Here is a 13,076-nt window from a genome sequence, read left to right on the forward strand (position 1 = left end):
GGAGTACAGTGCTCGCTGTCTGTTTAAAAGCTGCTCGAGTCAAGGCCCTGTCTGACACGGCCGGCACAGAAGTGTGTCTCGTGTCTTTGAGTCCTCTGACTGTGTTACACGCTCGGTAAACGCAGCACTGTGGTTTATCCCAGTTTGGTTTTACAGGCGTTGCTGTACACTTCGCTCGTTGGGAGATATTTATTTTAGTGTTCCTTGTTTAATCTACTGAAATATTATTAGTTTAACATTTTAAAGATTTTTTTTTCTTATTTATCCAGGAGATTTTTCCATTGAGACCCCTGGAAAACCAATTTTAAAAAAAATAGACAATTGCAATGCAATAAAAAACCGATTGCAATGTACAAACACAATTAAAAAAAACACTGTGTGGCTCAAACTTAATCAGCAGCACGCTGAGATGAAACACAATAAATAAGACCTATCCGTTTGTTAATGTAGACTGACGGGGAAGCGTCGGCAGGAGGCTCTGAGAGATCTTGAGCAACTTGATAGAGGCTTGTTAACAGGAGGATCCAGCCACTGACTCACTGTGTGGGACCCTGAGCGAGTCACTTCACCTCCTTGTGCTCCGTCCTTCGGATGAGACGTAAAACAAACGAGCTCCTATTGGAAGCGACTCTGCAGCAGCAGCTGTTGATGCATAGCTCACCCCCTAGTCTCTGGAATTCGCTTTGGATAAAAGCGTCTGCTGAATGACTCATGATTTATAATAATATTACTAATTTCTGTTCTAGCGATTTGGTATTTTGAGAGCTTTGTTCTTGAACTGGTTTCTGTGACCGTTGTTTTGCATTGCTGTTTATTTTAATTGATGACTCAGAAAACACAGTCACACAAACACAGTCGAACCCACGCAGTTAATGATCCTGGAGCCAGCGTGCAGTTCATTTGGCTGGGATGCTCCGGTCAGCTGTTCCCTGTGCTGGTGGGGGTGGGTGCATTATCTCCTGTCTTGACACAGACAGACATCAGGTCTCCAATGAACAAACTGGTTGCCTATAAACCTGCCCGACCCATCATGATAACTTCTTAACAGGAGCCACTTGGCCGGCTTACCGCAGTAAAACCGTCGGCTCCCGGGTTTGAGAGGAAAATTGGCTTCCGATCGGCTTTTTAAAAGCACTAATTGCCATTGATTGGCCCTCGGTTGTAAAGGCGAGGGAAGGACGGCTTTCCTGGTTTTGAAACCGACACGTAAAACTCTGCTTCAAGGCAGTTGTGAGTGTCAGCACACCCAGAGTGCCTTGCTGACTTTTCAGGTAAAACTAGACCAAGCGGATGGGTGTTTCGGCTTTGTAGTCCCTGAGAATTCTGATTCAGCGTTTTTTGAAGTTGCAGTATGGATGACCTCCCTGACTGTAGAAGCTAGTCAGGTAACCGGAAGCTCCAGGTGATGGAAATATTGCACAGCAGTTTCACCCATTCCAGGTTTTAATACGAGCTTGATTAGCCCCAGTGTGTCTAGGCAGCAAGCTCAGGTGTGTCCCTTATTAAACTCCTTGTAAAACAGGAATGGATCAAACTGCTTATGCAACGGGAGTCTTATTCCCGTCCCTGAAGCCCAGTTCCTTGCTGCGCTGCGGGCTGTGCGTTTCCCTGCTGCTCTGCGGGAGTGTGCGACACGCTCACAACGACACACGCTTCACCGTGGAGGATTGAACCAACTCGAGTCACCCCCAGAGCGCTGAGGGAGGCGTCGCTTCTCGTTTAGATCTTCTGCATTGCCAGCTAGCTTCCTTCAAATGTATTCTGGTTATTGCTGCAGTTACAGGAACAGACAGAGAACAATGGCACAGTGTTTCGTGCGTTCATGCAGCTGCTGGTCATGTGGCCCACAGCATTGTCAGGAACTGTACCCGTCACTATCAGGTCTCTAGTAGAGACTCCTGCTGCTTTTTTTTTTTCTCTTCTTATTTAAATTTTATTTTGTAGTTTTAAAACACGTTGGCTCTGGCACGCCTGGCTGCTTCTCCTTATCTGTCTCTTTATCAATTTTCTTTGTTCTATTTAAGACTGTAATACGTTATATTTTGTTTAATTTCTGTGTAAGTCGCTTTGGATAAAAGCGTCTGTTAAACAACTTAATAATAACAAGTCTCCTGAAACCAAGTTCCAAGTCACAAAGTAGCTTTGTGTGTTGCAATACCAACGGACCCATTGTGATGTCATCATGTTGGGCAATGTTTTTTTTAAAATAGCTTCTAAGGCGGTTGATTTAATCTCAACTGTGTGACATCACAATGGACAGATTAAACCTGATCCTGTCCCAGCCTTAGAGAGCAAACAGTCTGATGTGACGTACCTGTGAAACCACAACTGCCTGAAGCACTTTCAAAGGTGCAGTCCCCCCCCCCCCCCCCCCCATATGCTTTTAAAAAGAACATATCATTATTAGTACAAAAAAAAACTGTATTTTAATAAAATGCGGTGCTAAGATTTTGTTCACAGAAAGTACTGGCTTTGTTTTTCCCAAGTTAGCCCATCGACATCACACAGTCTGCTAGAAAGACCTCTGTGTCCAGTACCCTGTACAGCACACTCACACACGCACACGCACACACACAGAGACAGACACACACACACTCACACTCACACACACAGAGACAGACACATAGACACGCACACACACACACTCACACACACAGAGACACACTCACACTCACACACACACACACACACACACACACACACAGAGACACACAGAGACACACGCACACACAGATACACACAGAGACAGACACACACACACACAGAGACAGACACACACACACACAGAGACAGACACACAGACACGCACACACAGCACTGTCTCATCAGAGTATGTCAGTGATCATTGACAGTGCCTCTGGCTTCGCTACCCTCCCTGAATCTGCTCTGAGGTCACTGCGTTGCTGAAGCAGTGAGGTTATGGAAAGCCAGTGTGTTAGACTCCTGCATTGTGGGATCATTGCAAGGGTTTTGTCCACTTGAAACAGACTGGCATTTCTTCTGGGGTTAGTGGGAATGTCGATTCACGGTCAGTCAGTTGCAGTGGCTGCCCGGAGCACAATGAGGCTTTATGACACCAGCTGCGGTGATGCTCTGAAGTGAAGTAATTAGCAAACTTATTAACGGGGGTCTGCAGTTCATGTCTTCCGGTCGTTTTTAGGTTTTTTGTTTATTGTGGTTTTTTTTTTGACTAACATGAAGCAGGGGGAAAACTGGGTGCAGCATCAGCAGGGCTAGTGTGAGTTTGTAACCCTGCTCAAACTCCTGGCTCCTGATCATCTCAATATTAATAATAATAATAATAATAATAATAATAGACTTCATTGAGGGGAGCTCTGAACCCCAGGACTGGGTGCAGCAGCAGCAGCAGCAGGGCTAGTGTGAGTTTGTAACCCTGCTCAAACTCCTGGCTCCTGATCATCTCAATATTAATAATAGACTTCATGGAGTTTCTGTGGCTCTGTGGCTCCAGGAGGAAGCCTTGGTTTTCACCCAGCCTCCGGGGGTTTCCTCTTCCTGCAGATTACGAGTTCGGGAGAGTGGCTGTGTTCCAGCTCTGTCCCGGGAATGCCGGCAGGAACGCTCTTCCCAAGAGCAGCAATGCATTTCAACAGAGTGCGATCTCTTATCATTTATTATGATTGTTCATGATACACTAGAGGGGTCTCTGTGCCTCACTTTAGTCTTTTTGCATGGAGAAGTGTGTGTGTGTCTGTGTCTGTGTGTCACTGTGTGTGTGTGTGTGTGTGTGCATGTGTCACTGTGTGTCACTGTGTGTGTGTGTGTGTGTCTGCATGTGTCACTGTGTGTGTGTGTGTGTGTGTGTGTGTGTGTGTCACTGTGTGTGTGTGTGTGTGTCTGTGTGTGTGTGTGTCACTGTGTGTGTGTGTGTGTGCATGTGTCACTGGCTGTGTGTGTGTGTCTGTATGTGTGATTGTGTCTGTGTCTGTATGTGTCACTGTGTGGGTGTGTGTGTCTCAGTGTGTGTGTGTGTGTGTATATACATACAGTTATGTTTCTAACAGTACAGTCAGACTTGTAGTCCGTACCACCTGTCTATTGTGATTAAAGTCTTTATGTATGATACGGTTTCTTCCTGTGTTGAATCACCTGGGTAAATCTGACTCAATCCCACAATGCCTGGAGGTTTATAGACAGGAATAGCAGGTCGTTACATCATCAGCAATGCAGTAACTGACATCACAAGCACATGCATAGATTTCAATGGAAATACGTGAGTGTTGTTACCAGGGCTTCAAAAGCCTAGAAGTGCCTCCACTGTTTGACCAATGGCATGTTAAACACACCAAAACCGGGACACATTTGTTAAATAATTGATAAGACTATGGAAGCCACTTAAATCAAGCCTATTTTATGGTTGTTTTCAGTACAGTGTGATATAATATAGCTGTATTATTCGCTGGTTGCCAGCAGGAGATAATGGATGGGGCCCTGTGGCCTATTGCAGAGCTGAAGCCTGCTGTTGCCATGGAGACACAGTGCAGTATTGCTGACCTTCCTGATCCTCTGTCATCTGCTGTACAGTGTCCTGGGGATTCTGTGTAAAAAAAAAATTATAATAATAATAATAAATAAATAGGCTTAACTGTTATGAACAGCCTTTAGAAAGAACTGTAGGGAACTGAGGAAGGAGAATGGATCATTTTGTACTGGACACGACCAGAATACTGTTGAGGAATTGGAGGAGAATGAACGAAACCGGATTATTAAAATTAAAAGCTTTGCAACAGGCGATTTTTGAAGACGTCATGCCTTTTTATAAAAAGCGTCCCACGGTAAACGCAGCGTGGTAAAGCACACAGAGAGGATAGCCAAAACCAGGAGTGGCTCGCACTGCTATGCAACAGGAGTCTTATTTCCGTCCCTGCTGCAGCTGACTGGGAGAGGCAGCTGTGTTTTAACAGGATCTACTTCTCCTCTTGATTTTCAGGCGATGTCACACAGAAGGGTTATGAAAAGAAAAGGGCGAAGCTGCTGGCTCCCTACGTCCCTCAAACACGAGGTAAGGCTTGATCCGAGAGACAGAGACTCCGACATCTAGAGCCGCAGCGCTGTGATCACACCCCTACCCCTGCATGAGGGCTTTAGACTCGCAGTCACACAGCTCCGAGGCAGTCCCTCTCCCTCTCCCTCTCCCTTGGTGTTTGCCTGGGTTCGCTGGCTTGTGAATGGGCTTTCAGCTGGCAGCCTCTCTCCTCTCCCCCTCCCTCTCCCTGTCTTGCAGTGTAATGCTTTGGCTCTGTGTGCTGATAGAATGTGTTGCCATGTCCCCACCCTGTGTCCTGGGATCTCTCTCTCTCTCTCTCTCTCTCTCTCTCTCTCCTCTCCTCTCCTCTCTCTCCTCTCTCTCTCTCTCTCTCTCTCTCTCTCTCTCTCTCTCTCTCTCTCTCTCTCTCTCTCTCTCTCTCTCTCTCTCTCTCTCTCTGTTTGAGAGCTGGCTGAGTTTGCAGCAGAGAAGGCGTGCATTCCCTCTCCAGCAGAGCTTGGGTGGAGGCTGCAGTCTCTGAGCTCCGGTTTGTAGAGCTTTTTGAAAACCACGCTTCGTTCACTTAGACCGTTTCAAGCTCGTTGCAAAACAAAGAAAAGCACTCCCGATTCCAATTTTCAGTTTCCCCAAACCAAAACTGATTCCTCTGTGTCAGTTGTTTTTTTCTGTCATACTGCAGCAGTGGTACTTTTTTCCGTAGCTTGCCCTGCACTCTTATAGTATTTCGTCCCCATAGCAGGCGTGGTTGGCTTTCCAGTTTGTTTACGTAACTCAGTTAGTTCCAGGGCTTGCTGGTGCTTCAAAGGCAGGGATTGAACTGGGAGCCTCCCAGTAACAAGCCCCTTTCTTTAACCACTGGACCACCGAGATAGACCACAGCACGCTGGAATGAAAAGAGAGCGTACCAGTCACTGGACTGGGAAGAGATAGATAGATAGAGAGGGAGGGAGGTGACTTTTGCAGGGCAACGCTGACCTCTAGTGGTGGGCTAGGGTAGTGTCCCGCAATATTTTTTCTTGCAGTGTAATGAAATACGCTGGTTCGCTTTTACAGGATTCATCTCAAGTTTGGTGCAACTCCTGAAGAAAGCGGACCGTCTTGCTGGTCCAGTTTGTGCTCGAAATGGAATTGAAAGGGTGCGGCAATTTTTAGGGCAGGGGGATTCAAATTTAATATTGCTCTAAAGCTAGACAGAAAAGGGAAGCTGGTTTATTTCAATGCAAGCTGGCCGAAGTTTGCATGCAGGCAAATGTCACGGATTGATCGGCAGTTTGAAAAGAGAACGTCATGGGAAAACAAAACCATTGGGAAATGAAAAGCACACCTTGGAATTTGAATAGATAAGAGCATGGTGAAATTTAGCAGTTTATCACCGTGCAAAACCAAGCGCGTCTTGCTTTTGAAAAATAAAGTCTTCAGTGAATAGATCAGTGTTGATTTATTGCACACTGCTTTGAAGTTTCCGAAAAAATGGAAAAATGTGGCATTTCGAAATCTGACATGAAATACTATCCAACTGTTATGTCCAAAGCTGTCCTATGCATTTAGAAGAGTTTTCATTTCTTATTTGCTTTACCAGAGCTCTATGCTGACTTCTGCTTTGTCACACTTTGCTGTGCCTTTACATCTAAGGAAGAGGAGAGGAGATGTTTGTGGATTCGAAAGCTAATCCTGTTTAAAATCTAAGACAGACCCTTTTAAGGGGAAAAAAGTGGTGACTAATTTTAATTCCGGTATTTTTATTTTTTTCTCTCCAAAGTATTTGTAGCAAAAAAAAATACCCAGAAATTACCCAGAGCAAGACATTACCGTGGAAACCCCCTTCCTGTTTACAAGATACAAGCCAGCAAACAGAACAGCCGACCTGTTGCACTGTCACTGCTGAACAGCAGCCTGCGTCAAGCATTGCAAAACTATCAGAGACTGTGAAACAAGAGACACTCCTTTTCAACAGGGAGCATTCCTCCTCCTGTTTGTATCTGATGTAATAAACAAATTGAACATTTATCTAAACAACTGCATGGTATCTGCAATATAAACAGCTCTGGCCAAAAGTTTAACGTCTAGAATGAACTCATTGTGCTTCATAAAGTCGAACGAAGCCTGCTGAATAATGTCACGTTAACATATTGAATTGCATACCTCTTTGTAGCTTTCCCACATACTTCACGATAAACTGACAATTGAAAAATGTGACATTTTCGAAGTCTTAACGGTAGACTTTTTTTTGCGATCTCATTTTTTCTTTGATTTACATGATGTTAAATAAAAGTTCAGATAGTGTTGTTTTTTTAAATTTTAATTATGTCTTGATTCTAAAATACTTGGTGATGCAAAATTGTTTTGGCCATGGCTGTAGATAATTTTTTTTTTTTCAATGATTCAATCAGAAATGATGTGATTGGACTAGGTGCAGCCTGGCAGGTTACCTGCTCTGTTTGCTCCCCTTATCTCTTTTCCTGGTAGATTTTTTTCTGTTTTGTTTAGGAGGGGGAAAGCGGCCACTCTCAACTCTACAAGGAGTTTGTTCTCGACTCGCTGCTGAGTTTCTGATTCGCTGCTTGGGGTCCCACTACCTTGTGAATGGGCTTTCAGATTGCAGTCATTCCAGAATGGACTGCCTTCTCACGGTTGCCCCTGGCGACTGGGGCAACCCCCCCCCCCCCCCCCTTCTATTGTGATGTCACTGATTACCTGATAGGCAGGAGGGAATGGGAGGGGCTCTCTCTCTCTCTCTCTGTCTCTCTCTCTCTGTCTCTCTCTCTCTCTGTCTCCTATTTCCTTTCCCTCTCTGTGTTTGAGTGGAACTCTTTTGAATGCGTGGCCCGGATTACACTATCTCTGCTCGGATGAGGCTGGCTTTGGGAGCACCAAGGTGCTAATTGGAAAGGGAGGAGGAAGTTTTAGGCAGACACAGATGGTCAGGGCATTTCTCCAGTAAAAAGCCACAAAGAAAAAAGGGCAATCGCATTCCTCTGATGGGACCCAAGAAGCAAAGCACTTTTAAACGAGCGTGGTGCTGGAGCTGTTGAGGTGAGTGGGCTTGTGTTTCGGAAACAAATCCGTCAATGGGTTTGAACCCTTTCCTGCATGAAATATTGAAAATAGCTTCCCTCCTCCCCATTGCTTTATATGGGGGAGGGATGGCATTCTCATCATATGAGGCTGTCATGCATTTGTTTGATTGTGTTCTACATATATTTTTATTCATCCCCGTATGAGGTCACCATATCTGAAAGGGTTGAAGATTGAGAGATGACACAGACGGGTTCTATGTTGTTGGGTGTTTTTTGTAATTTTGCAAGAACGTGGTTCTCGCTTAGCTTCAGTTTAACGTTCGATTTTAGATTTTGTTTCCTGGGTTGTAGTAGCAGGAAAAACCTTAGTGTGTGTTTGTTTGTTTGTTTGTTTGTTTTTCCTTATCTTGTATCTTGCAAAACGTCTACAGTGCCCTCCAAGGCACCCTCTGAAGCTCTTGTCTTGTTTGTTTTTCTCAGTAGGAGTTCCTGCCGTTCTCTTTGGGGCTGTTCACTACTCGGTTCACGTTTTAAACTAGGCGTGGTTTTTATAAGACTTGGACATTGATCCATCGCAGGATTGTTTCGTGTTGTTCAAAGCAGGGACGGGATCATCTTTAACACTTCAGGAAGCCTCTGTGCTTGCTGAAGCAGAAGCAAAACTTTTCCTTTTAAAATGATTAGCTGGCTGCTACAAGTATTGTGTGGTGAGGTTTATTTCTCAGTGTGGAGCTGTCATACTACTAGAGAAAGACAGACACAGGACGTGCTTGAAGCTGATTTAAGAGGACTTTTTTTTTTTTTTTTTGTACAGCTATGACCAGAAAGTTTAGCATCGCCTAGAATTTTTGAATTGAGGTATTAATTAAAAAAAGAAACATTATTTTAGATCTTTTTATTTAACATCATGTAATTGAAGAAAACTACAAAATGATATTGCTGAAAGTCTACCGGAAGCCATACTAGTAGTACAGTAATTCAATATGTTAACGCAACGTTATTCAGCAGGTTTCGTTCGACTTTATGAAGCACAATGCGTTCATTCTGTAGGGGGGATGCAACACTTTTGGCCAGAGCTGTAGACGCTCCCTTTAAAGGCACGTGTCCGCTCTGTCATGTAGAAAGCAGGATGTTTTTTTCCCTTCCCAGTTACTAAGATGACAGGGGATTGAGGGCTGTGGTCAGTCCGCTCAGCGGTCAGTTTCGTCACTGGCCAGAGAGAAACCCGACACTGAGCACATTAAACCAGGGGGTGTGTTTGAACAGCTCCAGTGAAGTGCAGTTTTGGAAAAACTGATTTCCTTTCCAACAGTTCCCTCCCGGGATCTCCTTCGCTGCTCCCCTCGTTGTTTAGTTCAACTTTTTTGGGAGTTTTTTCCTTTTAAAACTTCTCTGAAGTTTATAGAGCGTCCCCCTGCTTCATGTTAGTAAGGGCCCTCCTAATGCACTCTAGACAGTGCTAAACAGTATTTCTTTCTTTATCTAACCACTGAGCTCCCAAACCCCCTGACTTCCACACTGCAGCCCAGCGCTTTCTTTATCTAACCACTGAGCTGCTAAAACCCCCTGCCTTCCACACTGCAGCCCAGCGCTTTCTTTATCTAACCACTGAGCTCCTCAAACCTGCTGCCTTCCACACTGCAGCCCAGCGCTTTCTTTCTCTAACCACTGAGCTCCTCAAACCCCCTGCCTTCCACACTGCAGCCCAGCGCTTCCTTTATCTAACCACTGAGCTCCTCAAACCCCCTGCCTTCCACACTGCAGCCCAGCGCTTGCTTTATCTAACCACTGAGCTCCTCAAACCCCCTGCCTTCCACACTGCAGCCCAGCGCTTGCTTTATCTAACCACTGAGCTCCTCAAACCCCCTGCCTTCCACACTGCAGCCCAGCGCTTGCTTTATCTAACCACTGAGCTCCTCAAACCCGCTGCCTTCCACACTGCAGCCCAGCGCTTTCTTTATCTAACCACTGAGCTCCTCAAACCCCCTGCCTTCCACACTGCAGCCCAGCGCTTTCTTTATCTAACCACTGAGCTCCTCAAACCCCCTGCCTTCCACACTGCAGCCCAGCGCTTTCTTTATCTAACCACTGAGCTCCTCAAACCCCCTGCCTTCCACACTGCAGCCCAGCGCTTTCTTTATCTAACCACTGAGCTCCTCAAACCCCCTGCCTTCCACTCTCCTCTCTCTCTCACTCTCTCCTCTCTTTCTCTCTCTCTCTCTCTCTCTCTCTCTGTGAAGGAAGGCACAGGCCAAACAGTTTGTCGTCTTCTCTTAATTTCTTCCACTTTCACCTTCCTGTTGTTTCTTAGTCAAAGTCTCTACGGGTTCATTGTGTTGCTGGAGCTGTTTTGAAATGCTGTGCTCGTTGGGTTTAATGAGGCATACTTCAGCTAAGCCATTCAGTGTTGTCCCCCCCCCCCCCCCCCCCTCCCTCCCTCCCTCCCTCCCTCTCTCTCTTTTTTCCAACACTGGCTATTACCCTTTGGGGAAAAAAAAAAGTGTACATGATGGACAGGAGCTCCTTTTGAAAGCAGGGCCATAAATCAACTTGAGGAGAGACCTTGCAGGGTTAAACGCAGCACACAGCTGTGAGATATTGAAAACATTAACGAAGGGCTCTTGTACAGGACAGGACGTGAAAATTTACAGTCAGCCTGGCCTAACAGTGAATCAATCGAATCGTGACCCGACGAGGATCCCTGTGTGTAGACGACTAAAACCATACAGATTTCATCCTAAATGCAACATCCACTTTAACCAGAAATGCACAGGTCAAAGTGGATATTGCATTTATTATCGATTTTTCATTGTAACGTGCATTCTGAAGCTCTGTAGTTGATCGCTGTGTTGTGAAAATATTTCACATGTATAAACGTGTAATCTATTAGAGTTTTGATTTACAGCCTTCTAGATGGTTCAGGAACCCCTGATGTATACCCAGCCTGGTAAATACAGTGTCGCACGTTCTGTATTGCTCGCTCGCTGATGCAGCCGTCACACCATCGTTTTGAGAGCATGCCTCTGCAATAAAATCCTGCCTGGATATAAATCTAAATGAAGGGAGCCTTTAACTTGCTAATGCAGAACGCTGGCGTTGAATTGAAAAGAATCATATTGGAATGGAACTGAACTGGGCATTCAGTCCAGAGCTCTGTGTTCAAATGCAGCGCCCTCACCGCTATAGGAGGAGAATACTGGTGTGGGGGTCTCTTATTGACCTTCCTCAGCCCCTTTGACCTTGCGGCTGACCCCTGGCCCGCTCTCGAGGGTGGGGGGGGGGGGGGGGGGGTCAGCGATCGGGTGGCAGTGTTGCTCTGTGTTTTCAAACCCTGGATCAAACTGCAATGGGAGTCTTATTCGGGGATGGAAATCAGACTCCTGTTGGGTGAAACTGCTGTGCATTCCAGGTTTTACTACGAGCTTGATCAGCCCCCAGTGTGTGTAGGTAACAAGCTCGGGTGGGTCTGATTACACTGCTAGTGAAACCAGGAGTGGATCACGCTGCTGTGCAATGGGAGTGTGTTCTGTTGTGGGATGTGGAGGAGGGAAGCTGACGTTGTCGTTTTGTTTTGTAGGGGTGGACCCCACTCTTCAGAGCGAACACAGGAAGCAGACGCCCGCCCCTTCATCGGCCCCCGCTCCCTCGTCCTCCTCCAAATACCACCGCGCTCGCTCCGGGGGGGCAAGGGATGACCGCTACAGATCTGGTAAGGGGGGGGAGAGAGGGTAATATCATCAGTCACATTTCAGTCTGAAAACGTGCTGGTTTCGCCAGACCTGCTGTGCAGCCACTTAGGATGCATTGAAATGGAGGCTGCATTTTATCTGCTGTTTTCAAACCAACCAACCAACCAACCAACCAACAAGCAACCAACCCAAGCCTGCTTCTTTGTATCCCTCCTTGCTAAACACATGCTGCAGTTACCAGCTAGTACCCTGCTTTTAAAATACCAGACTCCCATCTGCTTGGTGGAGGGGGGGACACAGACGGCTGCGAGGACTTGCAGACTCAGCTGATGTTGCTGTGCTACCCGTTTTTGGAAGGAATGCCATCATTTTCGTGTTTTTATTGCTGCTGCAGAGCTGTACCTCCGCACAGGAGGTTCTGCGGCACGGAGCAGCGCAGAGGAGGGCTCTCGAGGGCGCATTGCTTTCAATCGCTCGGAACAGAAAGATGAGTGAAATGAGTACAAGATGCAGCTCTCTCTCTCTCTCTCTCTCTCTCTCTCTCTCCTCCCCCTCTCTGTCTCTCTCTCTCTCTCTTCTCTCTCCTATTCTCTCTCCTCTCTCCTCTCTCTCTCCCCCCCTCTTTCTCTCCCCCCCTCTCTCATCTCTCTCCTCCCCCTCTTCTCTCTTTCTCCTCTCTCTCTCCTCTCTCCTCTCTCTTTCCCACCTTTCTCTCCTCTCCCCCATTCTCTCTCCCCCCTCTCTCTCTCTCCCCCTCTCTCCCCCCCTCTCTCTCTCTCCTCCTCATCTCTCTCTCTCCTCCCCCCCTCTCTCTCCTCTCCTCCCCCCCCTCTCTCCTCTCTCTCTCTGCGACGTCATGGACACACGAGGATGCTCCGGTATGCTGGTAGAAGTGACCCTGCTGTCTTAGGATTTGTTTGTTGAATTTCTTCGCTTTCTTCTGGTCTCCTGCGCTGTGCAGTGCAATCACAGCCACTGGGTCGTTGTTCTCTGTCGCTGTGCACCACAGAGACAGTGAGATCACTAGGGGGGGGGAGAGCAGCCGCAGTTAAACAGAGGCAGTTCACACCTGGTGGGTTTTAAGAAGCCTTCTTGAAGGACTTGAAGCGGCGTACCGAACCAGCGAGGTGGATCTGAGCAGTGAGACCCGATTCTGCGTCTGCCTGTACAGATATCCGGAGCTTGGATTTTGTTCTTTGTGTTGTTTATATTAACTGCGCAGCGCTTGGGAGAATTTTCTACCTCCCCTGGATGGTAAGCTGGCTTCACATTCCCAGCAGGAGTGTGTGTGTATATAATTTCTTCTTTTTCAGATAGAAAGTTGATTAGCTGCAGTAGTGCTCATATGCAGTCCATTATCTT

General features: G+C 46.5%; 1 protein-coding gene across 1 annotated transcript in view; it reads left to right on the forward strand.

Annotated features, from left to right (window-relative positions):
* Positions 1 to 3,015: 3,015 nt before the first annotated feature.
* Positions 3,016 to 13,076, forward strand: part of LOC131730021 (disco-interacting protein 2 homolog B-like) — a 32,077-nt gene continuing 22,016 nt past the window's right edge. Inside the window, exons 1-4 of the mRNA XM_059020302.1 lie at positions 3,016 to 3,028; positions 3,523 to 3,615; positions 4,952 to 5,023; positions 11,603 to 11,734. Of these exons, the coding sequence (XP_058876285.1) occupies positions 3,016 to 3,028; positions 3,523 to 3,615; positions 4,952 to 5,023; positions 11,603 to 11,734 (310 nt within the window). The remainder of the gene's footprint in view (positions 3,029 to 3,522; positions 3,616 to 4,951; positions 5,024 to 11,602; positions 11,735 to 13,076) is intronic.

The sequence above is a fragment of the Acipenser ruthenus genome, unplaced genomic scaffold, assembly GCF_902713425.1.
Source record: "Acipenser ruthenus unplaced genomic scaffold, fAciRut3.2 maternal haplotype, whole genome shotgun sequence".
NCBI lineage: Eukaryota > Metazoa > Chordata > Actinopteri > Acipenseriformes > Acipenseridae > Acipenser > Acipenser ruthenus.